This window comes from Carlito syrichta, unplaced genomic scaffold (assembly GCF_000164805.1).
Source record: "Carlito syrichta isolate Samal-C Ts95f unplaced genomic scaffold, Tarsius_syrichta-2.0.1 Scaffold314112, whole genome shotgun sequence".
In the NCBI taxonomy this organism is placed as follows: Eukaryota; Metazoa; Chordata; class Mammalia; order Primates; family Tarsiidae; genus Carlito; species Carlito syrichta.
In genome coordinates, this window is record NW_007258208.1 from 355081 (window position 1) to 379508 (window position 24428).

The 24428-nt window shown below is 45.8% G+C and overlaps 1 protein-coding gene across 2 annotated transcripts in view; it reads right to left on the reverse strand.

The window, feature by feature from the left end:
- RXRG (retinoid X receptor gamma) overlaps positions 1-24428 on the reverse strand; it is a 49638-nt gene that overhangs the window by 21218 nt on the left and 3992 nt on the right. The window contains exons 2-4 of one of the 2 annotated variants that reach the window (XM_008071084.2): positions 9360-9607; positions 5725-5783; positions 466-610 (exon numbers count right to left, since the gene is read on the reverse strand). In XM_008071084.2, coding sequence (XP_008069275.1) covers positions 466-538 — 73 coding nt within the window. In that variant the 5' untranslated portion in view covers positions 539-610; positions 5725-5783; positions 9360-9607. The remainder of the gene's footprint in view (positions 1-465; positions 611-5724; positions 5784-9359; positions 9608-24428) is intronic. The other variant, XM_008071083.1, reaches the window with a different exon arrangement.

Sequence of the window (24428 nt, forward strand, 5' to 3'; positions counted from 1 at the left end):
TGAGGACACCATGGGTAATTTTTTTTTTTTTTTTACTTTTTCTTTGTAGTTTTCTAGTTCTTCCAAAATTTCTACATTGGGATACCGTTTTTATAATATTTATTTGGTACTTTTTTATAATTATAAAAATATTTTTTTTAATTAAGGCAAATCTGGCTTGAGATACGCAATAAGTACAACAGCTTCTCTGTCTCATATACACATGTAGATGTGTAACTCCAGAAGAAGCTTCTGAAATATTTTATGTAAATCTCATTCTCAAAAACAAAACCAGACTTTGAATTCATCAAGATTGCAGGCTGTGAACACAGTGACAGAAATTGACAGGCGGGGTGCTCAGCCGGCCTCCCTAAAGGGCCATTCTCCTTTCATTGGGTACAAAGTATCCAGGTGGGCAGTGGAACAACCACTTCTCAGGGACCCTGTCCCCCGGGCACTGTAAAGGCCACCTGCTTCTGCATATACCTGAGGATCTGTCCCCACAGATGGCACAGATGTGTTTAACCAAAGATCCAGGGCTGGTAGACGGATAGTTCATGTTTCCAATCCCGGGAAGCCCTGGTAAGGGTTTGATGTCCTCTGAACTGCTGACACTGTTGACCACATTTAGCTGCAAGAGAAAAAAAAATACTATAAAGCACAGAGCCAGAGTAAACCCAATCCCCGAGGCTTAAGGCAATGAGGGCACATTCAAGACAAAACAAGTTCTATTTCAAGAAGTGGTTTCCAAGTACAGAGTATCTGAACCTGCCTATCTGTGATGTGAATTTAAGGGAGGGAAAACGTGGCACAAGAGGAATGCAGAAGCTGAAACCCCAACCAAAAATCACAACACGTTTCCATTAGAGTCCCTCTGCTTTTATTCATTTTACTCATGTGTTTTATTTGAGCTAGAAATCCAAGCAGAACTGTACACCGAGGACAATGTCAGCTGTGCGTTTTAAAATTTTTATCAACTACCACTGGGTACAGTAGTTCATGTCTGTAATCCCAGCACTTTGGGAGGCCAAGGCAGGAGGATTGCTTGAGGCCCAGAGTTCGAAACCAGCCTAGGAAACATGGTGAGACCTCATCTGTACAAAAAAATTAAAAAATTAGCCATGCGTGGTGCCATGTGTCTATAGTCCCAACTACTCTGGAAACTGAAGCAGAAGGATTGCCTGAGTTTAGGAGGTCGAAGCTGGGGTGAGCTGTGATAGTGCCACTGCACTCCAGTCTGGGCAACAGAGTGAGACACTCCCCCGTAAAAAAAAAGAAAGAAAAAGAAAAACATTTATAAACTACCAACTGCTCATTCTGCAGTGCTCCAAGAAGAGCTATGACCCTCAGAAAGACTTAGACTCTAACAGAGCCAAACAAAAAATGCAAATCTATTCACTTGTCAATCAACAGACATCGCCCAAGTGCTCATTTTACCAGGCACTATACCAGGCTCTGAGGCACAAAGGCAAAGAAAAATGCACACCCAGAGGGATTTCACAGTAAAACAGAAGAGGATATGTGTAATGGTCATCTCTGTAAGCCCACTGAAGATGCCAAATCCCCGGAACGTTGGAGTAGCACCTGAAATGAAGTAGAAAGTCTCAGATCATGCTCCTGAATTTGTTTGTAATAAACAGATTGTCTTCCCGTGAAACTGTAAGCCCCATGGATTCAGAGATTGTGTCTGCCTTGTCTTCCCAGTGAGGCCCAGCACATGGTAGGGAGCTAGTAGATGGAATAGCTGTGCACATGAATCTTAGACATCCCTTTCCTCATCTGGTATTGCAAGCTAACATCAGCTCTCCACCCCACCCCCATGTCTCCCAGTGCTCTGAGGAAGATTACTAAGAAGCAGCTGTAAGTGTTTTGTGTTCACCAAAGAAAACAAGTTGAATAAATATGAGCCTGTCATCCCATTGGCAATATTCCTGAGTGTCCATGGGTGTAGAACAACATTCTAGGCCCTGAGAAGGAAGACATCAAACCCAGAAAGTATGTCTCTCATTTCTCAAACAAGTATAAACTCACCGAGGAGCCAGAACATGCACAAACAAGCAAGTCCAGATGAAGATGGTGTAGAGTATGCATGTGCTTAAGTGTCCAGGAGATATATCCAGTAGCCATCTGGGAGTTAGGGCCCTTGACTATCCACAATCTATCTGAATTTTGAATTATATTGCCTGACTGAAGTGACTGGAAACTCTGACTGAACCAAAGGTATGATTTTCCTCTCTATTTAAAGCTTTCGGGACAGAAGAAATGATCAATAAAACATAAACTACAACACAGCCTGAGTTAGGTTTCTTCTAAATTTGCTAGCTTTTCAATTCACTAAACAAATATTTATTGAGCATAGGAGGTGAAGAGAGGTTCTGGGTTAAATGCTATGAGGGATACAAAAAAGAAAGACTCGGCCTTCAGTGCCTTGCTTTGAAAGCAATGTCACTAGGAATTTTTTTAAATTAATTTGCATAATGGATGAAAACACACAAGTGATAGGGGAATTCTCTCACTCCAGCCTCCCTCCCCTTTCTATACTAGGCTGAGACAAGACATCTGGAACTTGTGTCCAGCATTTTGTTTTGTTTTGTTGTCGTACAGTGGGTCTCAAGCCTGGGAGCTCTGATAACTCCGATGCCTAGGCCCCAGCCTAGATGTTCTGATTCAATGACTCTGAGGCACGGCGTTGGCTTGGGCATTTCTGCAAGTTCACCAGATGATGCTGGCATACAGCCAGGGTAGAGAACCACCATGTGATGTGAATTCTGTCGGTGGAATTCTAGGCAACAACTTTTCCCCAGTGCCTCAAGGAAACAGATAGTACTTGGATCCATCCCATGAAAGGGGAGAATTTTAGGTCAGATGACCCCACAGAAAGAGCCCTCTAGCTGACCATGGCTCTGTCCCCAAATCCTCAGCTGGACAAGAAAGGTCATGGGACTAAGGAGGAGACTACCATCACCTGGGTTTTAGGAGGATCTCATTCTCCTTCCCTTCCCACCCCCATCTCTAGCAATACCAGCGCCATGAGAATTATGGTTATCACTACCATCTATGGAAAGTTTGCTCGCCAATTAATTCTATGACTCTTCGTAACACTCATAAGAGAGCCTCCTATTTTTCAGATGAGGACATTGAGACTTACAGTGGTCTATCTATCTGTTCATTCGGAATTTCTATGGAGATATAAAAAGGGAGAAGATGCAGGCACTACCTCAAGGAACTGGCCACTAATGAGATTAAAATCCAGTTGAGAAAGTTTAGGAATGAAAGATCACACACTATTGAAATCGGTGAAGACTTCCTGAAGGAAGTAGCCCTTGAGCTGGGACTTACAGCCTTCAAAAATGGGTAGGATTCAGATGGGCCAATGATGGGCGAAAGGCTTTGACAGCAAAGGCCTAGAGAGAAATCCAAGCGTTTGTGGAGCTAACATGTGGATGGATGGGAGATAAGACTGAGACTGGGCTGAGATAGAGCCTGCAAGCTTGATTGCCTGGCTAGGAGGGTGGATTTAGTTTGGTGGGCAATCATGGAGTATTTGAGCAGAGAAATAATGCCCTGAAACTCTGCCTCAGTGGAGTAAATAAGGAAGCAGAATGTGGAAGACTGGAGGAGACACCCAAGGTTACTGAACCTGCCTGGGTACCAGGTTAGACACCTTGCCAGGTCTGACTGGTTGGAGATAGAGTCCCAGGCTTCTGGGCCCCAGGTCATTGTTTGGCCTTCACCACATTGTCTGCCTTGGGTGACAGGAGATCCTCAGTCTTCACCTACCCTAGCAGCTTCCTGTCCCCACCCTCCTTGACCAGGAACCCCTGGAGAAGCAAACTTGCTTTGTGGCACCATCTCTTCCATCTGGGACAGCAGCCTCCCTCCAACCCCAACCCCCTCCCGTTCATGAGTCCAGAGTGCCATGAGAGGGACCTGCAGGGACAGGTGGGTTGGTATCCGTGTCTCCTGCTGGTGTGGGGACTGCTTGGGCTCAAAGCAATGGCAGATGAGATTAAAGGCAGCCATCAGAGCATAAACCCATTAGCTGCCTGGTGCTGAGTCCCCCAATCCCGGCTGTCTTGTTCCATTAGAGGCAATCTACCGAAACAAGCACTTTAGTGCCAGAATTCACCAGGTGACTCCTAGCTACTGCTGCACGCGAACCAGTCGCTCCCTGGGAACAGGATAGAAATGTACTCGCCTGCTGGCTTGTCTTCCCTTTGCAGACTCAGTCAGGGACCAAATGCTTTCTGGATGCTTCTGGAACCATCCCAGAACATCCAGCCATACATTTCTGAGCTACCGTCAGTCCAAATCATTCCAACAGAGACCAGGCTGCCAGTGGACACTGCCGTCCCAGAGCGCAGACACCTTGCAGCAGCGCTACTGAAACCTAGCTAGGGACCTTGTCATGAGAAGCAAGGAGCCGGCACCTCCCAGCTGCATTCTGAGACCTGCCACTTCCTGGCTGTGCCATCTTAACCAGCTCACTTCACTTAGCAGAGATGTTGTTCCCTCATCTCTAGGCTAAATCAGCGGTTTTCAAACATAGAATGTGTGCATGGCAGAAGGCAGGGAGATTGAGGCTTCAACATTTCCTGTCCCTGGTTCAACCAGATCCGTTTTTATTTGACCTGTATATCAGGCAAGATGAATGCTTGAGACCAGGAGTTTACGATCAGTCTAGGCAACGTAGCCTAGAGACCTCATCTCTACAAAAATAAAAAATAAAATAAAAAATAAGCCCTGCATGGTGGCATGTGCCTGTAATCCCAGCTACTGGAGAAATTGAGGGAGGGGTCAAAGCTTTGGTTTGCCATGATGGTGCCACTGCACTCCAGCCTGGATGACAGAGTGAGATTCTGCCTCAAAATAATAATAATAATACCTGATCGGAAACAAGCAGGGCTAGAACCCAAGGCAGGGAGCAGAGTCTTGGAGGGGAAACAGAGGTGAGGGCGTTCCAAAGCCCTGCGGACCTGTTTCAGCCAACAGACACCACATTGATTGGAGGGGAAACAGAGGTGAGGGCGTTCCAAAGCCCTGCGGAACTGTTTCAGCCAACAGACACCACACTGACAAGTATTCAGCCTCACACACACACACACACACACACACACTCAAAAAAATGTATCCTAGATCACATTATCTGAAAGGTACTCAAACATCTTCCCAGTGATATGCTGGTGTCCTTAGAAATTGCTCACTCCCCAGGGCAGGGACTGAGTCTTTTTTTTTTTTTCTTTCTTGTGTATCTCCATAACCTAGCACCGGCCCTGGTTCAAAAAATGCTTGTCAAAATGAACTTTTCTAGAACCTTTGAGCAACACAGTACACCTTACTCAATGAACAGCCAGGTGTGTGATCCATATCACCGAAGAATAATAATACTAGTAATACCACCTATTTCTATAGAGTTCTGTACACCTTAAGAAGTGATTTTTACAAATTCACATCTCCTTTGACATTCATAAAAATCCCCGCTGGGTAATAAGGGCAAGTATTTGTAGCCCCACAACAGAGAAAAGGAAACTGAAACAGAAACACGCTCATGTATTTGCAAAAGGTCACCCAGTTCCTGCCTCCGTTGAACCTGTGCAGTCTTCTTTACTCCTCAAGAGGAAAAGTCCATCAAGTGCGAAAAGAGAAGCTCAAACAATGGAATGACAGAGCACGGGGTAGGAGACCGGCCCTGCCGCTGCTCAGCCCCAGGAACTTCCTCCTCTCTAGGCCCCACGTCGTACTTACCCGTGACCCAGGTCACAGAAAGAGCATGCTTCCGGCTCGAGTTCCACTCAGACCGAATCCTGGGCAAGGATGGCAGGATGCATATAGCAATGTGCCCGGATTATCTAGAGTCCAACTCACTGTGGCTAACACCGAGGCCTTTTGTCCAGTGTCACCTCGCTCATTGGGCAGTCTTAGGGCCGTGTGCCTCTGGATCCCAGGTCCAGAGCACTGCTCAGGGTCTCAGGCTGCTGAATTTCACCAGTACTTGGCAAGCTCAACATAATTCCCAAAAGCCAAACTTGGCCTCAGCCACCGCACACAGCCCAGTTGGCCAGGCCCAAAGCTTCCAGCTGACCTTTCAACCCCAATCCCTCTGTACACACATACGGTCTAGGAACAGGACCGTATGGCTCTGAAGATGAATTGAGCCAGGTTTGGCTCCGTCAGACTTGAGTGTGGTTGCTGAAAGCAGTCTTAGAGGGATGGGATTGCCCAATTCCTGCCCACAGGCCCTGTCACTCTACCTCCTCACCCTGTTTTATTTCTTCATACATATGATGATTTCTATCTGAAATCATCTCATTTATTTCGTATGTCTTTGTTGCTACAGTGTAACGGCCACAAGAGAAAAGACTTTGGCCACCTCATTCAGTGCTGAGCCCTAAAACTAGGACAGTATCAAGTAGTGCCTGATATATCACAGGTCCTCAGAAACATTACTGGAATGAATGTCAATGCCCTTTGCAAAATGACTTTTTCATCCCAGAGCGTCAGTGTATCTTTCTGTCTCTAACTACCAGCTTTGATTCGCCTTCCTGGAGTCTGTTCGCAGGAAAAAAGGGAATAAACAAATCTTGTACATTACAAAGGGTAGGGTGGCAACAGTTCTGCTGATGACAGTGGGTGGGAGCAATATAAATATACATAGATCCCCACCACTGCCTCATCCCCATGCCTCTGAGCAGTTTTATGCTCTCACTGGGGTCGAGGTGTGCAGGCAGTTCACAGGTTCCCTCCCTCCGCCCCTTCAAGCTCTGCCCCGACATCTGCGACAGCACTACAACATTGCATTGCAGTGTATCTGCATGATAAATTGGCCACCTCTCCCACGAGAGTCCTTGGGAGCGTTGACTATCCATCCTTTAACCCTTGATCGCCAACTGGCAGATCTTGTGGTCACAGTTTAAGTCAGCATATATCACAGCACTAGGTGAATTCAGTGTTGTAAACACAGGACTAGAGGTCAGAAGACTTGGGTTCTAATGCTGGCTCTGCTATTGACTGGCTGTGTGAGGCTGGACAAGTCACTTGGGCCCATTGAGTCTCACTAGCTCATTTGTAGAATGAAGGATTCAGTCAGGATAAGGGGTTCTCATCTGGGTCTGGTGAAGCATTTAGAATCCCCCCTGGGACTTTTGAAACCTGCATGAATATGGGTTGGAGGGGTGGAATGTATACTCCTAAGAGATCCTACCTCCAGTGAGAACCATTTGATTAGAAATTAGGGCAAAAATGACTGACCAAATAAGACCCTCAGCAGTGTTTTCCCTGGCCTGGGGAGTACTTTAAAAATCTTTGAATCTGGATGGTTTCCAGGGAGCAGGGCAGCTCCCTACAGTCCCCACCCACCCTCCTGACTTACACCCACCCTCACTCACTCATCTGGATTCTGGCCACTGTCACCCCTAACCTGGGTGATCTCCAAGGCCTTCTCCAAATTCTTCAATCTATGGAGCAACACATTTCTAAAGTCCCAACTGACTCTAAAATCCTGGGACTCCATATGAATTTGCTTTCTGACCCCTAGAATGCAAGTGTCTCAGAAGAGAATCTAACCATGGTCTCTGGAGCGCTCTCTGCAGGAGTAGAAAATGCTGGCGTGGCAGAAGCCCTGCCTCTTCTTCAAAACCAAATTCAAAGGAGGTATCAGGACTATGTTAGTAAGTGTTCTCTGGGGAAACAGAACCGATAGGAGATATACATGTGAGTGTGTGCATGTGTGTGCATGTGTGTATTTAGGAGATTTATTATAAGGAAGTGTCTCTGTGATTATAGAGGCTGACAAGGCCCAAGATCCACAGGGTGAGCCAGGAAGCTGTGGATTGGAGACAGCCGATGGCATAGTCCGAAGGCTAGAAGCCTCAGGATCCAGAAAGAGCCAGTGTTTCAGTTCAAATTTGAAAGCAGGAAAAAAAATGAAGTCCCAGTTCAAAAGCATTCAGGCAGGAAAGTCATCTCTTACTTGGGGGCTGCTGGGGGGAGGCGGTCAGTCTTTTTGTTCCATCAGACCTTCAACTGATTGGACAAGGCCTACCGCATTAGGGAAGGCAAAGTCCTTTACTCAGTCTACCTATTTCAAAGTTAACCTCATCAAAAAACACCCTCATAGAAACATCCAGAATAACATCTAACCAAATATCTGGGCACTCTGTGGCCCAGTCAAGTTGATACATAAAATTAATCATCATAAGAACCTACCAATTCTGCCTCTAAGTACCCTGGTGGTTGGGGCAGCAGAGACCCTGGCTGCTATACAGAGGGAAGAGGTTGTGGTAGATGAGATGACTGTTCCTAATTCTTCACAGCCTGTGCACTGTCTTTCTAGTACCTCCCACTAGAACAGATATGGCCGATTTCCTTGCTCAACCAATGTTGGAATTAGCCTTGTGTTATTTGTTAGGCTGATGGAATGAATATTAGAAGCATCATGTGAGCAGAGGCTTCACTGTGCTCTCTGAATTTGGCCTGGCCTTTTGTACTCCTGTGAGTCACCATGAGAAAAGCCTGCCTCAGGTAGCTACTGTTCCTTCTGACTGGGACACGAGGAGCCCACAGCTGAGTCTGGCTCCCTGGCCGTCTGAAGCAGAGCTATCCTAGCCTAATGCAGGCTTGTGAGTTTGAAGGTACATGCTTGATTTTGTAATGCATGACAATTTGGGAGTTGTTTGTTATGCAGCATTATCACTACAACCACCAAGCACTACAAGAGGGGAAAGATGATGATCATAGTATGGCATTGCTGGAAGACTGTAAAGACATATGGCCATCCTATAGGTTTCATAAAGCAGCAATCTGGTGTCTACCATGCACACGCCTTTGTTCTCCAGTGCAGCAGAAAGCACTCGGAATTAAAGCTTCCTTTTTGACTTCCCAGAGACAGCATGTAACACAGTCTGCCTTGTTCTAGACTTATCTGTGTGCCATATCTGCCTATTTCCCCTCTCAGCTATAAGCTCCTACAGAGCGAAGGTCATATCCTGATCACTTCTGCATTCCCTTTGGCCCTGGTCACATGACCCAATAAATACTCATTATTGAATTGAGAAGAATAAAGGAAGTCCACCTACAGATGACACAAGCAGCCACGAGAGACAGTGAAGTCACAGCCAGGGCTGAACTGCTAAAGCCTCAAGGGAGGCTCCCTTTTGGCCACAATCTCCCCAACCATGACCATGATGCATGGTCTGTTCCCTGGAACTGCTCAGCCTGAGGACACACATGGAATGAAGACCCTGCAGAAGAGAGGTCTGCAGAGACAATTCCCTCAGCAAACACACATTAAGCACCTACTGAGTGCTGGTTCTGCTCCAAGAGCAGCTTAGGTGAAATCATTTGAGATAGCTGGAAAGACCTTGGAGTAGAAGGACACCTACCTGAGAGCTGGGCGGGGCGACCAAGTTGATTCCTGGAGGGGCTGCCAGTGCTCCAGAGGGAGGACCCATGGCAGAGGTGATGACTCGATATGGAGAACCCAAGGCATTGAGGGGGGCCCCCACTGCACTCAGGGTCCGTGGGGCACTCACTGGAGTGTCTGTGTAGCTGGGGTGGCTGTCCATTGGCTTCCCCGTGGACAAGGCTGCTGACGGGCTCATGGACGTGGAACCCGTGTGGCCAGGGGAGCCTGTAAGGAGAAGAAGAGGACAGGGTTAGGGTGAGGGTTGGATTTAGGGTTAGGGGTAGGGGTAGTGTTAGTATTAGGATTAGATTTATTGGTTAGGGTTACAGTGAGGGATAGGGTTAGGTTTAGGGTTACATTTAGGGTTAGCGCAGGAAGGCAAGTGCAGATAGGCCTACCAAGATTCAGGGTTATGGTGAGTGTGAGGTGTAGATTTAGGGTTAGGGTTATGGTGACAGGTAGCATTAGGGTTAGTGTTAGGGTTACGTTTAGGATTAGGTTTGGATTCAGAGTGAGGACTAGATTTAGGGTTAAGTTAAGTTTCTGCTTTGAGATTAGATTTAAGGCTAGGGTCAGAATTAGCATTATTTTTAGGTTCAGTGTTAGGTGTATTTTTTGGTTTCGGGCAGGTTTATGGTTTGGGGGTATGTTTTAGGTTAGGATTAGGGTTTTTTTTATGGTGAGGGTTAGGTTTAGGGTGAGGGTGAAGATGTTGGTGAAGGTATGGTTTAGGGAGATGGCTAGAGTTTGGATGAGATTGTGGTTTTGGGCAGCTATTCCAAACCTTTTTGCATCAGAGACCTGTTTTGTTGAAGACAATTTTTTTCATAAACTGTGGAGTTTTGAGGTGGTTCCAGAATGATTCAAGCACATTACGTTTATTGTGCAATTTTTTCCTATTGTTATTATATGTATTATATAATGAAATAATTATTATTTTGAATTTGACATTCATTGATTTATTGTGGTCTCTCTGCAGTCACATCTCACTGCTAATATTAATCTGTATTTGCAGCCACTCCCCAGCACTAGCATCACCACCTCAGCTCCACCTCAGATCATCAGGCATTAGATTCTCATAAGGAGCAGGCAATCTAAATCCCTCACAGGTGCAGTTCACAGTAGGGCATGCTCCTATGAGAATCTAATGCTGATCTGACAAGAGGCAAGGCTCAGGCAGTAATTCAAGTGATGGAGATGGCTGTACAAACAAATGAAGCTTTGTTCACTTATCCGCCACTCACTTCCTGCTGTGCAGCCCGGTTCCTAAGAGGTCACGGACTAGTATCAGTCAGTGGCCCAGGGATTGAGGACGTATGGTTTAGGTTTAGGGTTAGAGTCAGTGGGAGGGCCAAGGTTAGGGTTAGGTTTACAATAAGGGTTAGGTTAGGTTTGGGGATAGGGTAAGAATAGGAAACGTAAAAAGGGGAGCTGTGGGGGCAGAGGCCCAGCCCTAGCCCCACTTTTGTGTCCTGTTTCCTGCCCCTCCTTTCAGCCATACTTGCCCACCTGGAAGCCCTAGGTGCTCACACCTGCACTGAGCTGGTGATAAGAAGACAAGCAGGAACAGAGAGAAGAGAGGGCTTTAGAAACATTCATTGGTATTTTTGTTCTTTGGGCTCCTCCTGGAATCCACTCTGGACTGAGTCAGATCCACAGCAAGTGTAACAAGAGGCACAGCTCACAAGTCCCCAGGCCTTGGCTACTGCACCTGGGTCAGCTGGACAGGAAGGGAAGGTGAGTCGATACCAAGTGCCAAGTTGGGGGTGGAGTGAGGAGGTGCCCACGCTGTTCCAGAATTCCTCGTCCTGGACTCATATGTCTCTGAGCACTGGGGCAGCTGTCCGTCCCCCAGAGCCAAGCCATCTGAAGAACACGGTTTTCCCTTCCGACAGTCCCTTCACTCACAGACAACAGACATGTATTGAGGCGCCAGGTAATGGGGACTGGGAGTTGAAGAGAACGTAGTTCCTGCTGTCGGGAGTCATGATCCGTAATGACGATGAGAAGGCAGAGGCTGCTGTCACACCCCCAGCTCCCTATATCTGTTGAAGCTTTATGCCCATGAGTTTCTTGTCCTGCGCAGTAGCACAGGGTTAATTAGCCCTCAGGGAAGAAGACTAGGAATGGCTGGGTATGGTTTTTTGGCTATAGAGGCCCAGGAAGCGCAGGAAGGCAAGTGCAGATAGGCCTACCAAGACCATTTCTGCATCTAGGGATAGGATGCCACAGCACAAGTGTCTGAAGAACAGGCTCTGGGTAGATGGGCCCAGCAACAGCACTGGCCAGGTGAACATCTGGTACCACTTTTCTCAGACAAATGGAGCCCAGTTCCCCTGTAGCCAGTAGCAAGCTCAAGATGAAACAGAAGGAGGATGACCTCCTGTCATCTTGGGAACTCAGCATGGAACATTCTTTACAGAACTGATGAGCCGGTGACTTCAGGACCTGTGCGGCAAAGCAGAGACTGGAAAACACAGTAGGGTACCCTGATCATGGCACTGGATACCTGAACACCTGGCATGCAAGAACAGGCACAAGGAAGCCACATGCACAGTGGCTGCACATGGTGCAGCCTTGGCTCCATATTGTCTACCTGCTAGAAAGTGAGAGGACGAAGTGGTCATAAGCACAGCCTGCTGGGGAAGCTGTCAATTCCCAGATGTCCACTGCGGGGCCAATCCCATGCCCTGCAGATACGACACAGAGTTGAGTCGGTCACACACCTGCTTTTATGTGGCCCACTATTCATTCAGCAAGTATTTCCTGGGTGCCTACTACATGCAGGACACTGCCGTGAGCCTTGGGGAGACATCAGTGGGTGCTCCATGTAGTGTTAGGAGTAGGATGCAAAGGAACCTTGCTTACTTCAGATTTTGGAGGAGAACAGGGAGTATCCGATATATAATAGGGAAACTGTTCTTCGACATAAAGATCCCCCTGGAAAAAGGGGTCTCTCTCAGAGCTTTTGCTAGCTTCATTAAGGGCTACTTATGGAAGGAAGTCACAACGCTAAGTGGTGACCTTCTTGTCATTCCACCTATATAGTTTCAGTCTATCTGGGACAATTGATTGCATCAGAGGCAGATGACTCCCAAGACCCCATGTTCTCAGTACCACAACTGGGAAGGAACCATATGCCAGGTGTGGTGGCTCACACCTGTGATCACAGCACTCTGAGAGGCTGAGGTTAGAGGATCACTTGAGCTCAGGAGTTCAAGACCAGCTTGGACAACATAGTGAGATCTCTTCTCTAAAAATATTTAAAAAGAAAGAAAAGAAAAGAGCAGGAACCACATGCTGTGGGCCCACAGGGGAGTATCAAAGCAGTTAGAATGAACAGGTCAGACATTTCTTATGTGTTCTCAGCAGCATCTGCCAATTTCCATACATTAACTCTTTATCCTGACTACATAAACCTGTAAGGAATAGTTTAGCCTTTTGCAGATCAGAAAACTTGGACTCCATCTCACCTTATGCTGCTCCCAGTTCCAGAATGGCTTGCCTTCCACCTCCATTGTTTGGGAAGCTCTTATTCATCCTTCAAGGTCTAACTCAAGTGTCACCTCCTCCAAGAAGACTTCTTTGGTATTCTTGATGGGCTTTGATATCCTATTCTGTTTTCTAATAGCCATGTGTGCTTAGTTATATCTTAGTACTTATTATACTGTAATGTCATATTTGTTCATTTCCCTGTCTTTTCCTCTAAGCGGAGAGGAGAAAACCATGCCCAATTTTGTTTCTCCGTCTTTTGCAGGGTACCTGGCACTGACCGGGTGGTAAGTGGCAGAGCCTAGATTCAAATTGTCAATCTGAAGTCCACACACTCCCCTGTGTTTGCTGTCAAGGACGGCTAGGATGACTTGGAGAGTCATCCGCATCAAGAGTACAGGATGACTCAATTATGGAGTAATCTCCAGCTGAAAGTTCATCTGAAGGAGAGAAGAGAGGGCAGCGCTCAAGAGCTCAAGTCAAGAAAACCCCAACTCTTTCCAGACGGCCACAGGTTGGAAAGAGCAACTGTAGACTCTTCTGGGGTCCTGGAGGCTTTGACATTTATAGAGGCCAGTGTGTACTTTGAGTCTGTTACTAAGATAAAGGGTGACAGGTGAGTTAGGAATCAGCCCTGACGCAATGGGTGAAGAGCCCTGAGCTCCTGGGATGGCAGCTGTCTGTCCTCCAGAGCCAAGCCATCTGAAGGAACACGGCCTTCCCTTCTAGCTTCAGCTTTCCAAAAACAGACCAGAGGGCCCTGCAACTCTCCCTTTTATCATGCCTAGACAGATCTCAGAGAGACAATGCCTTCTATTTCTGTGTCCCCACCACCAAGCCCAGTGCCTGATGCAAGGCCTAGACCAACAAGACCGGCAAGAACAAGAGTTTCCTTCACACGGTCATTGACCCAGGCATTCCTGGGGTGTGGAACCAGTGCTACCAGTAATAAGGGATGTTTTAAGAGATATGTTGGCAAACTTTTTTTTAATTAGTGGTTTTATATTTGTTTTCTGTTTCCTTCTGTTTATAGCAAGTCTCTGAGCTTCTATTGTTTGTATAAAATGATCTTCCTATTTATTTTGTTTTTGAGTTGGGGTCTCAATCTGTCATTCTGGCTGGAGTGCAGTGGCACGATTATGGCTCACTGCAGTCTCCACCTCCTGTGCTCAGGTGATCCTTCCACCTTGGCCTCCCAAGTAGCTGGGACTACAGGCATGTATCACCACCCCAGCTTATTTTTAAATTTTTTGTAGAGACAAGGTCTCACTACATTTCCCAGACTGATCTCAAACTCCTGGACTCAAGCAATCTTCCTGCCTCGGCTTCCTAGAGTGTTGGGATTATAGACATGAGCCACTATGCCTGGCTTATTGAAGTTTTTTAAAAAATAGTAAATTGATCTAAGTACAAAAGATACTCAATATATAAAATATGAAAAATAAATAAATAAAGAAATAATGTTTAACAAGCAGCAATCTGCCCAAAATATCCAAATATGGACTTGGAAGAACTTGCAAGTTGTTTCAAAAATAAAATGAGATAATCATGCAAAAATATTTGAAATTTAAAGTACTTTATTGTTGTTATAGTGTCATTATTATCAATAAAAAACGAGGCAATTTGACTACTCAGTGTAGTGGTGAAAATGGTATATTTTTGAGACAGAATGGAATAACAAGTTCAAGTTTGGCTTTCAACGGCCTTGAAAAATGTGGCTTATTTCTGACCCTGAAGAGGTGGGCTATATTATAACCACATTTTAAAAAATGAAATAGAATTCAAAAAGACAAATCTTACACAAATGCTTTTTGGTTCTTTGCCTCTCATAATGACCTAGCAGTGCTTAGAAATAAATAGCTTTGCTCTTAGACGAGTGGGAAAACAATGCCTTTGGTGACAAAAGTATTTCTTGATGGAAAATTAATGCATTCTTCCAAATGGACACTAATACATCTGTCCCTGATATTTTTGTCAGGCTCTCTCACTCCCTTTTTCACATTCACATGGAGACTACAGCCAAAAGGCACCACAAGTTTTCCAGAAACCTGATTACATCCCATTTCTTCTCCTTCCTCACCAAAGTTAAGAACAGAAAAATGGACAGAAAAATGGACCAGCCAGGAGAAGGAGTGGGTGGGCTCCAGTTTAAAGGATGAATGGAATTTACTGCAAATTGATCCAGAGTAGACTCTGTCTAGCCATCAGCCCAAGGCCCAGATTAAGCCTCGTCCAAATGTGAGGTCAAGTTTTTCTCTAATGCTCCCCTTTGGTCTTTGCTATGGTTTGAATGTGTGTGTCCCACCCAAATTCATGTTGGGATTTAAACCCCAAGGGGATAGTAATAAGAGGTGGGGCTTTTGGGAAATGAGTAGGCCATGAAGACCCCCCCTGCTGCCGCCCCCCGCCATGAATGGAGTTGATGTCCTCATAAGAGAGGCTTCAGAGAGCTTCCTGGTTCTTGTCTCTTTGGCATGTGAGGACGCAGTGTTTGTCCCCTTTTCACCCTTTCTGTCATGTGAGGATTCAGTAAGAACAACCCTCACCAGATACCAAATCTGTTGGTGCCTTGGTCCCAGACTTCCCAGCCTCCAGAACTGTGAGAAATAAATGTCTGCTACTTATAAATTGCTCAGTCTGTGGTATCTTGTTATAGCAGCACAAATGACCTGAGACCATCTCTCAGCCCAATTCACTTTGCAGCATGACCCCTGGCCTCTGCATCCCACCAGCCTTGCTCACTTCCTGACCCTATCCCTTGTGATCTCCTAGCCACTCATACTGTGACACTGCCCAGACACTGAGAAGATACTTAAAATTCTGTATTCTGCAAAGTTCATTCTCTTTGCTCAGGGAACAATTTTATTTTTTTAAAAAATAACATCTAATGGAAAAGGGTTAGTGGAGCTTCTCAGGGAGTTCTCTTCTCTCCTGGCAACACACCCAAGCAAAGTGTTTCATATTCCTGGGCCTCATTCCCCCAGGTAGAAGTCAGCACTTGGTAGCCCCTAAGATTCTTTCCAGCTCTTACATCTCATGAGCACTGGGTAGGATATGGTTTCCTGGCATTGAAAAGAAAGAAGTGCAGGTAGTGGTGGTCTGGGGTGATCTGAGTTTGGACTGCTTGCTGAGGGGCCCCGTCATCTTCACCTGGACCGTGGTAGAGCTTTAAGCTGTTTGGCATTCCAAATTAGTTTGAGATGCTGAGAGTGTCACCAGGAGCCAAAACTGTGACAGGAATCTGTAGAGTACTTAACGCTACAATTATCTTCAAAGTCCCTGTGGGCATTACGGTACTGTGGCTGCTGAGGTGCAGAGCTGTGGTGAAGACAAGAACTCTGAAACCCAAAAGTTCTATCTTGAATTCGAGGCTCTGCCCCATTCCAGCCTTGTCAACTTAAGCAAGGAATATAACCTCTCTAAGCTGCAGTTCCTCATCCAGAAACTGAGACAACCATGCCTCCCTCAGAGGACTGCTGAGAGCATCTGAGACCTTGAGGTCCATTCATATTTTTGTTAATTAATGTATATAACTAGATGTAAAGTTTATCAACAGAAATTATTTGCATAAGAGATCAATGTTCCTGATGTTTACCAGAATCGAAATCTCTAAACAACAAATTCTGTGTATGAGTGAGTGTGTGTGTGTGTGTGTGTGTGTGTGTGTGTGTGTGTGTATGTGTGTGTGTGTGTGAGAGAGAGAGAGAGAGAGAGAGAGAGAGAGAGAGACTTACTGAGGAAAAGAGAAGCCCGGGTACTTAGAACTACAAATTCTTACCAAGGTAAGAAAGTTGCTTAGCAACCTCATCCTCAGCCAATGAAAGCAAAATGTCAAACATGCAGGTTTTCTGACTGGCCAGACAAGGAAGCAAATGGCCTGGCGTTTGCTGCTATGCCAGGCAGAGTAGAGAATTTGCCCTCCCATTAGCAACCCTCTTCAGGATGGAATGGAAACTTGTAATGAATCATTGATAATGGCTAATGCCCACCCATGGGGAAAGGGACAGAGCTAAAGACTTGCTATTTCTCAGAGTCAAGAGTCTCCATCTGAAGTCATGGGAGCATCCCAGGGCCCTATCCCTCTCTGATTGCTCCCACGGTGGGAACAGTCACACACCAAAGCCTCCTTCTCTCCAGGGGAGGGTATGGTGTGTAGGGTCAACAGAGTGTTCAAACAGCTGGCTTGTTCTTCATGGTCTAAGGGAAACTTATACATCCTGCCCTGCTTGGCTTGTAACACACCGACAGTCCTTTGAGCAAGCTTGGCAGGACACTGCCATGCAAAAGCATTTTAAAGGACAACTTAATGTTGCCTCTACTGCAGAGTAAAAACAGCAATAGCAATAGCTTATATTTATTGTGCTAATGTCATGAGTCCGGCATGGTTCTAAACACTGTACACACACATTTAACATCCCTGATCTGAAAATCCCCAATCCAAAATGCTCCAAAGTCCAAAACTTTTTAAGCACCAACGTGACTCTCAGAAGAAATGCTCATTGGAATAGTTTGGATTTTTCAAATTAAGGATGCACAACCCATAACTGTATAATGCAAAATATTCCAATTTTTTTTTAAAATCTCAAATCTGGAACACTTCTAGTCCCAAGTATTTCAAATAAGGGTTACTCAACTCAGAGGCGCTCACATTTATTAAGCACCTACCATGTGCCGATCACTCTTCTAGGGGCGTTGCAGGCATCATCTCATTTCACATTCTCCTTGAGGTTTTATTAGCAGCATTTCGATTTTGCTGACAGGAAAGTGGAGCCACAGGGAGGTTGTGCAAACTGCCTAAGATCACCCAGCACATTAGGAGCGAGGTCAGGATTCAAATCCAGGCAGTCTTATACCAGGGCTGCTGTGCCCAACCTCTGCACTGTGCTTGCCACTCTCTGGGGGTGGAGGTAAGGAAGTAGGTAAGGAAGTGGGTGGGAGTTCCAGATAAGCCCCAAATGGATGGAGTATGTGTAAGGATAACAAAGATCTCTAATTCTTACCCTCTGCTCTTCACAACTTACTTAAGGATCACAATGCATTTTTTTTCTTTTGAACATATATAATTGCAGCAAATAAATAAAAAGACTAGGAGTGGGGGACAGTCTCCATCTGAAGTCAGGGGAGCATCAAGGGGCCCTGTCTCTCTCTGATCTCCCCCCATAGTAGGAACAATCACACACCAAAGCCTCCTTCCCTCCAGCGGAGGGTATGGTGTGTAAGCCCAACGATCAGAGAATCTGCAGACAGATTCAATCTTCGTTGTCTAAGGGAAACGTTCACACCCTGCCCTGCTTGGCTCTTAGCACACAGGCTGCTGAGCAAGGTCAGCTCACAAAGGTGCAAATAAAACGACGATTAAAATCTTCGTCCAGGTGGGCCCTGCTTCATTTGAATATGTGGAACGCGGTTGCACATTCTGGAGCAGGGGCTGGGGAACTGTTTCTCTCAAGGGCCAGACAGTAAACATTTTAGCCATTGCTGGCTGCATAGGCTCTGTGACAACCACTCACAATATCCATTTAGTGTGAAAGCAGCTATAGCCAACGTGTGAGCTAATGCCCTCAGACGTGGCTGTGTGACAGGATGCTTGCCCACCCTAGGGGCTCACTCCGGAGAAGTTGAACTATTGTCTCGGACTGCTGTTCGCTTAGCAGTGGTTCCCAACACTTAACTCCACATCACTCGTACTCCACTTCCCTGTCACCATCGCAGAGCTGAATTGTCCAACTAGACAGAGGGCCCTGCAATGATCGGGTCCCGACCCTCAGCTACAAGTCACGACACCTGGGAAAGCAGGCATGGCTCATCCAGGACCTGTGGCCGTTTGTGAACTTTCAACTGAGTCCCCCTGAGTCCCCTTGGAGCTACCTAGGGTGACAGGAAAAGATGTAAAGGGGGCTAAGCCACAGAGTTCTCTCCAATTCTTTGGTAAAACAGCTCACTGCTGTCAACGACATGGTAAGGGCTAACCTTCCACAGTGTAAGGTTTCAATAAAATCAAGCCTGGAAAACGGTAAACACACAATAAAAGTTAATTCCTTTTTTCTGGAGAAAATTTAGAGACGATGGGACTAAATTCAGCTGGAACTTTGTGTGTACGTTTTTCTTGGAGGAAGCATGCTGTTCTTCAAGTGTCAGACTGCACACGATGATGCTGACACAGTGAAGTAAACAAGATATGGATTCTGCCCCCGAGGGAGCACCAGTTACAGAAAAGTGTGTTTTAACTGATCATCCCAGGGCAGGCGCTTGTGACATCAGGCAGAAAGGGAGCTGTGATCTGGGACTGCCAGCCCCAATAATCTTCAAGAGATCTGGCACCAGACAGTGACCTTGAGGAGTCCTGACCTCTCAGTTTCCTCAATTGCAAGTCGAACAACCTAGAGTCCCTTGCCTCCTTTTATTGGTTACTGTAATTAGATGGGCAGGAGGAGCATCAGGGGAGAGTTTAGGGGGGGCAGCAAGAGTTGTTAGGTTAAAGATCAATCTACCAGCCCGGACACAATTTTTAAAAATTAGCCAGACGTGGTGGTGCTTGCCTGTAGTCCCAGCTACTCAGGAGGCTGGGGCCAAAGGATCACCTGAGCCCTGGAGGTTGAGGCTGCAGTGAGCTGTGATCATGCCACTGCACTCCAACCTGGGTGACAGAGTGAGTCCCTGATTCAAGAAAGAAAAAAAGATCATTCTCAAACTCCTGATAGGATTTCAGAATTAACATCCACTCTTGAAAAATGGAAAGACCTATGATCTTTAATTCCAAAAGCATTTACAAAAAGGCAGAGGAAAGGCAAGCAAAGTGCTTAATAAATATTTGGGGGATGTTTCTTCCAGGCTGGTTGCCTGGGTTGCATCTCTGTGACTCAGTTTTCCCTTTGTTTCTCTTTTCATTTTGCTGGTCATTAGTGTCATGGGCAAGCAGTATCTTAGAGAGTCTGGGGCTCATGGCACCTGTGTCTTCTCAGCCCCAGAGAGGTAGAGAGTTTCAAGAACAGGGGAAGAATATCCTAGACCGGTGGGGAATGCCTGTCAGTCAGTCAGTCAGCACACGCTGGCTAAGCACCTGCTTTTGCAAGGATTGGGTAGGATACCAAGAACATAAGACCCATCCCCTGCCCTGGCAGAATGTATAAACTGGTGGAATGTTACAAGTTCCTAAGCCTTCAAAACATTTGGACATTAATTATTTCTGGAATTTTTTTCTTGAGGATGTTTAAGTGAATGGATCCAAATAATTTCAGTATTTAGAACCTGAGACCAAATAATCCATGTATATTACCCAGTGAAGACATTGCACAAGAAATACAATTCACTATGTTTTAAGATGACTGGTCTTCAGAAGATAGTCAATGGTTAGAGGCCCAGGAGAGCCTGTCTACACAAGAAGTTCAGAGAGAAAACAAAAGGGACAGAAGCCATCAATTCAAGAGCTGGCGTGCATCAAATTAGTGTTCAAGGACTTTAGGAACAAGGGGTGAGCTGGGGGCACCCTCAACAAGTGCCTCAAAAACTCATTGGCACTTGTCTTTGTGGATGAACCAGAACATGGTGTACCAATATAAGGAACTGGCTGAAAGACACAGACAGCCGGTCCTTGTTAGTAGAATGCCCTGGAGCCTCTCATTTGTTAGGGATGGCATAATATTCATCTGGATCAGCAAGGTTTATAATTTGGTCCTGGGTGGGAAGGTGGTGTGCAAGCAAAATGCCATTAATTACATGCAGAAATGTTGGCAGGACTTGAGTTGGACTGAACTCAGATTTTAGCTCTATATTAATGCACAGAAAGCTCTGGAAAGGGTCACTGTATCATCCTGTAACTCAGTTTCCTAATCTGTCCAATTCCTGCCTTACACATGACACTGAGTTCATGTGAGACTTGAATGAAATAGACAGTGGCCTCCAAGAGAGCCCGCTGTAACTGTAGGGCCTGATGTGGGGCTTGGCATGCGATGGGTACTTAACAAATATTTATTGATTGACTGAGCCAATGATTGATATGGAAATAATAGCAATATTATTAAAAAGTGTTGTGAGAAGGGTGTGGTGGCTCACACCTGTAATCCCAGCACTTTGGGAGGCCGAGGTAGGAGGATCGCTTGAGCCCAGGAGTTCGAGATCAGCCTGCACAACATAGTAAGAGCTCATCACTACAAAAAAAATTTTTTTTTTTTTTGAGTTGGAGTCTCACTCAGTCGCCCAGACTGGAGTGCAGTGGCCGCTTCCGGCCACCACAGCCTCGACCTGCTGGGCTCCGGCGATCCTTCCGCCTTAGCCTTCCAAATAGCCGGAATTACAGGCATACGCTACCATGCCCAGCTGATTTTTTGGTTTATTGTAGAGATGAGGTCTCGCTGCCTAGGCAGGTCTCGAGCCCGCGGGCTCAGGCAATCCACTCACCTCAGCCTCCCAAAGGGGCGGGATTACAGGCTGAGCCACCGAGCCCGGCTAAAAAAAATTTTTTTAATAGCTGGGTGTGGTGTGCACCTGTAGTCCCAGCTACTCAGGAGGCTGAGGCAGGAGGATTGCCTGAGCCTAGGAGGTCGAAACTGCAGTGAGCCACGATCATGTCACTGCACTCCAGCCTGAACAACAGAATGAGAACCTGCTTCAAAAAAAAGAGTTTTATGAATGTAAACTATTATGTAGTGGCTGGAACAAGCTCAGACCCAAGAAAACCTACTGTTTTTTGTACTGTGTGACTTTGGGCAATTCTCTCAATCTCTCTGGGATTATTTTCTCTTCTATAAAATGAGGTGGATTTTTAAGTCCTAAAAGTCTGGTTTCTAAGCAAAAATAATGTGGTCTTACTAATCTATGACATAATTAATTCAGAATGGTGACTAAATTGGTCATGGTGTGAATTAGCTTATATTTGCTCATTCACAAAATAATAATAAAAAAAGGTTTGTTAAGTAAATAAGATGGTAGAAGTGTTGAGCCTGTTTAAGATACATCTGTTTTCAAGCAATTTAAAAAGCATAGTGAGAGCACATTAGCATATTAACGGGGTATTAATTACAAAAGAGCCTTTTAAAGCAGGTTTTATAAAATCCCCACTTAGTAACCATTAGCTTGTGGTACTTGGAACACAAACTATTCACGTGTGTTACTTAAAAGTAATAAAATTGTAATTTAAAAGTAATCTGCCAACTTGTCACGAATTTAGACTGATTTTTCTCTCAGTTGATCCAAATGAGTGAGGTTTTGCTATAATTATATATAATGCTGGTAATAATGAGACTGATTATCAATCTTTCCCTGCTTTTCACTACTTCCATCACTACAGATTTTTAGGGGAGGAGGTGGGGGCTTGGGGAGATAGGAGGAACAGGGGTGAGGGGAGGGGGAGTGGAGGAGAGAGAGAGGAAGGAATGCCACCTTCCCCTTCCCTCTTCATTCTAGCACTAAAGGAAGCAACCCCCAACCCCCACCCTGACAGTCAGGCAACCTTCTTTTGCAGCTGCAAGAATCCAGGTAGAATCGGTCTGTGCGATTCTGAAGGGCCTAGCTGGCTAGTGGGAACTGGGGTTGCGTGCAGCATGCAGCTGCCTTAGCCCATCAGCTAATGCATCTTTTAGTTCTCACATTCCCACTGAGAGGCCTTGAGAGCTGAGTCTCCCGGGGCAGGAGGGTCTCTTCCACATGTTCTCCACTCTTCTACACGTCCTTTGATTTTTCCCACTGAACAAGCTCAAAATGGCTTTGGTGGCAGAGAAGTCTTCCTAGTGAAAGACAGTCTCAATCTCTGCTCCCCGCTCGCTGGAAATTTAATTTCTAACATCTTGTTTTCCACATCCGTTAAAATGTACAGCTTTGCACCAGTTAAACAGGTATGAAATACCTTCCTGTAGTTGTGCAGCCCAAATGTTTGTGTGAAAGTGCTTTTGAAAATGCAGACAGCAATTCTGATATGAGAAATGCATATTAGCTAATCCCTGGTGTCTCTGTGGTTCTTCTGTGGAGGGAGGAGGAATAAGATTGGGCTGAGATGGGAGCCCTGAGGAAGGCTACCAGAGCTGGGACTTGAATTGTGAGGAGCTAGAGTCAGGATGGGGAGTGTCCTATTCAGAAAAGCCCATAATCAAAATCCTGAGAGAGGATTTTGGGAAGGGGCAGTCCTGAGTAGTTGCTGTAAGAATTGGCAGAGTTGTATAGTATACCACGTGGTGGGTCTGTTTAAAATCTGCTGCTTTTCCTCAGCTTCAAATGTCACTTGGATCACTTACTAGCCATGTTCCCTTTGGCAAATTACTTCACTTCTCTGTCTCCCAGTTTTTGCATCTGTATGATAGGGTACCAAACTTAAGAGTACCAAACTTAAAACGGTATAGGTATGAAATGAGTTAATGCCGCTTAAGTATTCCTTACCCAAAATTCTTAGAACCAGAAGTGTTTTAGATTTTTTCAGATTTTGGAATATTTGCATTATACGTACTGGTTGAGCATTCCTAATCTGTAAATCCAAAATGTGCCAACCAGCATGTCTTTTGAGCATCTTGTCGATATTCAAAAAAGTTCTGGATTTTAGAACACGTCAAGATTTCAGATTCTCAAAGTAGGAATGCCCAACCTGTATTTTCACTCTCTTGTGGGGATTACTGAGTTGATCTCATGAGAGCCACAAAAGCCCAGGCATTCCAGAAAAAAAAAATCTCATTCCCTGGACCTCTGTGTCTTCTATTATCAAGCAAGAAGAGAAAATCCTAGTTTCCTCTGCCAGCCACCAAGTGCTGGTGGCTAATCCTCTGCAGATTCAGAAGCTAAATAATGAGGGGGCAGGAAGAGGTGGAGCATTTCAATTACTCTTTGAACAATTTCTTTCCACAGTTGCTATTCAACTCTCTATCTCTTGGTAAGATTGTAAATATTCCAGAAAATAGTTTATATAAGTATGTTCCCTCCTAAACCTCATAAACAGTCACTCCTTCCTACGTAAACCCTAACCACTTACGCCTGTAGTAGGTTCCAGTTAGCCACCCACATGTCTGTGGAGGAGAAAAATATGTTCTAGCATACACACACACTTGCACACACACATATACAAGCACCACCAACCCAAGTCCTCCTCTATAGCTATTCTCAAATGAAAAAGAGGACATTCTACACGAATGGTCATGGTCAGTGGGACAGGACTCTTACAAATTAGTAGGTCCCCAGGAGAAGCCACCAATGAATGCTCCAGAGATCACTGTAGTGCCTAGGTGGTTCTTAAACTGTCTTGTGGTTTATTCTTTAATTGCTAGCCCATTGTGTCTGCAACCAATCCTCAGGGCTGAGGCTAGATTTCTGAGGGTGGCTTGGGCTCCAGATGCCTCCAGGGGGTCCCTAGCTTTGCAGAGCAAATGAAGTACTCAGCCGGACTGGGTGGCTCAGCCTGTAATCCTGCGCCTTTGGGAGGCTGAGGTGAGTGGATTGCCTGAGCCTGGGCAGCGAGACCTCATCTCTACAATAAATCAAAAAATCAGCCGGGCGTGGTAGCGCATGCCTGTAAGGTAGGCTGAGGGGGAAGGATCGCCGGAGCCCAGCAGGTCGAGGCTGCGGTGGCCGGGAGCGG